Genomic DNA, 4,452 nt, shown 5'->3' on the forward strand with positions numbered 1-4,452 from the left:
GCGGATGGCATGCTGTGCTGTGTACAAGGGTACCGAACAGGCTAAAAGAACGCGGCCATTCACCTCCGAAGAAACGCCATGCCTTTGGAGATGTGTATACCCTTGAATATAGCCAATCAAATAATGTGAAAATGTCCTCTGTACGAACATAAAACCGAACCGAAGGGCGACGTATGGAGTAGATTGTCAATCAGAAGCAATGTGCATGTGACAGCAATCGAGTTGTTGCGCTATCCGAATTGAAACTGCTTGCAGTCTCAGGACCGGGCTTAGCCTTGCGGAGACGTTCATGAAATAGGCTGGGTAGGAGTTTTTGGCTCGGTAGGCACGTCGGACTTTTCAAGTGACTTGGCCAGTCGTCCATGGCTGACCTTGGACTCCTTGGACTCAGCGGGAGACATGCCCGCCTTCTCGGAATCACTGGGCTTCAATTTGAGACGACCTTGTTCCAAAGCACGAAGGACAGCTCCAATGTCTTGCGGGTCAATTGATCGCAGCTTGCTCATCGCGTCCTCGGAGACATCTGAAAATGGATTCCATCCCAACTCGTCAAATTCCTCGGAACCGGATGACCGAGACTCGGCCACAGAGGGACCATTGATCAACCGTTGCAAGTAAGTGTCCGATACACTGAGTTTACGTGGCATCTTCACCTGCTTAGACTTGGAGCCTGGGCTTGCGGAAGCATTTTTTTCTTGCTGACGCTTCAGCGGACGAGAAGGAATGGCATCAGGGTCTTCGCCCACCTCATTGCGAATCTTGTAGTACACAAGACCTAGAGTGGCCGCGAGTACTCGATGTGCAGTTTCGGGAAAGCGACGGACGGCTTCTTCTCGAGTGATAACGGATGATTCATCACTGGAGTCACTTGAGTCGCTGTTGGCAAACATGTCGGTCTGCTGCATCCGCGACCAATCCTTGTAACCACCCAGTTGATAAAATTCCGCGAGTTCAACCAAACGATGGACTAAATATATGTTAAAAAGGGGAAAGAGGATGTGATTTCATTGATCAACGCGTACCTCGACTTCTGTTCTTGAGACACCAGAACTTCCAAACCGTACGCGGAAAGTATCCGGGCCATTTAAGAGCACCGGTAGCAGTGATGACAGGAACAGAGCTGATGGGCGCGGAAATGGTGTGGGCGAGAGAGTTGAAACGGACACGGTCAGAGAGTCTCATGTGCGATGCCATAGAGTCCAAGCGCGAGTCCACTGAGTCCAAACGCGAGTCCACTGAATCCAAACGCGAGTCCACTGAATCCAAACGCGAGTTTATCTGGGCGACATCCGAGCGCAGTGCCACGACGTTGAAGTCAAGACGGTGGGAGGTAGCACGTTGGGTCTCCATTTCACGACGGATGTGGTCATCCTCGCGGTTCCGGCGATCGACATAGCCATCTTTGGTAAGGACGGTAGATTGGAGCTCGAGTACACGTGAGTCGAGTTGGTTTATGCGGTCATGAAGATCAGCGTTGCGTCCAGACGGTCGCGCGCTGGACATGGAGGGGGAGTACTGGAGTTACACGGGTAACTCCTTACGGTGGTCGTTGGGGGCATGATAACAATGATTATAATAGTTGTATAGATGGCTAGATCATATCTAGAGTCGCAGGTCGTCCAGTTTGTCGGTGGGGATCGTTAATGATGTTGCTTGAGAGGCGAGGATGAAGGAAGAGGGGGTCGCACTGCTGACCGCCTTTGTGTCCTATCCCATGGGGTGCGTAGCTTGTCGACACGCACCATACGGCGCGGGAGGACGCACCACGAACCAATCATGACACAGAGAATTGGAATCAGCCCCTGAGTTGATTTAACAATAGGGAGTAGGCCGGGGACAAATCCCTCCGGGTAGGGCACGGAGTTGTAGGCGACGGTCGCGGGTCTCCCGTATATGATGCGTTTCCCGGAGATGGCGCTGCGCCATACGGCCCGGGACTGCTACCTCACACGCCTGGCAGAGGATTGCATTATACTCGGGATGGTAGTAGTATAGCGGTGGTGCTGTCATCGTCTTAACGATTTCGATGCGAAACGGCTTTCGATTCAGAGGATCAGGGGTCTAACCCCCTGAGATAAGAGCTCCCGGCCGTATAATGTTGTTCCCTATTCTTTGCTTTTTCCCGCCTTTACGATCGTGCTACCGTTCCCGCCCACGTATCCAGCACAGTCGGATCATTTATGAGTTAGCCATTGTTCTTGCACTAAGGCCCTAAGCCCTAGGCATGGCCGAATCTGGCCTATATGTATATGAAGATACCGCAGATTTCGATTGGAAACCTGCGGCCAGAAATATCTCTACTAGCGTTGAAAGCCCTCCGGATCTAGAGATAAGAGGCCGCCGAGGATAGGTAACAGGCACTCTAAGCCCTGGTTGGCTCGGGCTGTCGCCGGCCGCTGCCGCCGGCGACGGCAAGGGCGGGCGCCCGTAGGGATCACGTGGTTTATCGAGATCCCTAAATCAGTGGGGGGTGCCCGTCTCCGCCTACACTGCACGGCGAGGACCTTGCCAGTATTATGTCCCCGCCTCGGTCCCGGAGATAGAATATTTTAGGCTCGTGGCCGTAGGTGGCTCTCTAGGAGGCCTGATCACCTACGATCGCCCCGAATCTAGCCTTAGGAAGGGGTCAACCCGCGCTTGGTAGGGAGATTCACCGGTGGGAATGTGGAGATATATATCACTACGACCGGTCGAGAAACATGCTGGAATCCGACCCGCCGGCGGGGGCCGCGGCAGCCATCTTATAGGGGAAGATATAGAAATATGGTTAAACTAAAAACGTACGAAATTTGAACTTGAAAAACGGATGGGAACCTTAAAGCATTCAATTCTGAATTATACTGCAGTCAATTGTTTTGGCTAAACCTAACTCCATACTGATTATCTAAACCCTAACTGCAGTCAATTTGACTGCAGTACCCCCCATGGGTTAGGGAATAGGAATAATCGTCCGAATTCGCTATCTCTGGTTCACGTCATCCAAGAAAATTTGGAGTCATGTGATCAAGGATATCAATGCACCAGGAGCCATTTATGTAGCTTCTGGTGGTGACAGAAACAACCCTTGAAGTTGAGGGGAGGCTGTCAAAGATAGACTGTCTATCCTCTATCCTAGTCGATGACAAGCCAATCGGTGTCTGATCTTTCCGTGTCTGCTGTACCCATGATTTGAACGCACAAAAAATGCCTAATTCAAACACAACAGACGGCACGACGCTGATGCCAGTGGACAAAGTTTTCGAATCCTTTCGTTCGCAGCTGGCACATACTGTTATGCTGAAAAGGTAGTCTCTTTCGTCGTTTTTCGCCGACCTGTTCAAGCTGGTGCAGAAGCAAGCATTTCCGCAAGATATACAGAAAATGAGTCTGTAGATATCTCGTGCCTCGGTTGTAATCATCTTCTCGAAACTCGACGTAAATATTGGTCGATGGGGGCTCTGTCTTGTCATTAAACCCTGCATCAGCAATGTGTAACTGGAAAGTATGGTAATACTTACTTGGCCTTGCTTCACCGAAATGTAGATGGTGATGAATCCTAGTGCATGAAATCACATATAAGGATAATTCTTTGTTGCTGTCATTCCTGGTCAGACAGGGGAATGTTACAAAGTCTGGAATTTGTTAAAGTCGTTATGCAGTAACTGGTTCGCCGCAATCCCTCAATAGCACCCAGCGTTGGAATGTGGTTCTTTACTTTCTGATTAGTGGAAGATTGCCGTTACGGACCTCAAGGAATGCGCGGGCCGCGGCTACTTGCTCGTTTAACACAACAATTCAGGAGATAGATACGCATTGACCCTAATCCATAATGCCTTAAAGACCCTGCTGCCCTGGGTCCGACTTCTCTCTGCTTTCATTGGTTTTAGACTACAGTAACACTGGCCCCACATTCTGGCGCTTGGACGGAGCCATGGTTCAATAACGCGACCGCGACGCGTCTGTTTTTTCCTATGATCATTTTGCAATTGCACGATTTGAAAGAAACAACGTCGCTTTGATATCTTTCGAATTCGATCACTTGTATTACATCGCCTTATTCAGTCTGGATCAGTTAGTTGCTAGCGGAACAGCCCCCCAGTCTAAAAAAGGGGCAGGCATGGAGCGATTTTTTATCTCCCAGAATATAAGGTGCTGATTTGCAAGCCATGTGGGCATGCTGTGCTTATCTTAAATAGCCTTAAGAACTTATTCCTAAGAGGCCTAAAAATCAACCTTGTCCCGAATCTGACGCCAAGGTTCCTTCCTTAGTGTTGTCTGCTTCTCGCTTAGTTCTGCTAGTATCTCTCCTTCCTTCCATCTTCTATGCTTACGCCCCTCATTGTACGCTACCCCATTATCTTTTCTTAGCCTTCATTGTCTGGCTCTAATAGCATTGTCGACGGCCCCATCGCGAAAGTCGATGTTAACGTACTCGTGGCCGCGTTTCTCCCGGTGGTCCCCTTTGACACCGCC

The 4,452-nt window shown here is 50.1% G+C and overlaps 1 protein-coding gene across 1 annotated transcript; it reads right to left on the minus strand.

Moving 5' to 3' along the window:
* Positions 1–287: 287 nt before the first annotated feature.
* N7473_011111 (uncharacterized protein) lies at positions 288–1,503 on the minus strand (the record flags this gene model as incomplete). Its single annotated transcript, XM_057157050.1, has 2 exons — positions 288–967; positions 1,023–1,503. 2 exons carry the CDS (start codon positions 1,501–1,503, stop codon positions 288–290), a joined length of 1,161 nt encoding a protein of 386 aa, XP_057004172.1.
* Between the last annotated feature and the right edge of the window lie 2,949 nt (positions 1,504–4,452).

This window comes from Penicillium subrubescens (assembly GCF_028828155.1).
Source record: "Penicillium subrubescens strain IBT 31985 chromosome Unknown utg000009l_segment0_segment0, whole genome shotgun sequence".
Taxonomy (NCBI): Eukaryota; Fungi; Ascomycota; class Eurotiomycetes; order Eurotiales; family Aspergillaceae; genus Penicillium; species Penicillium subrubescens.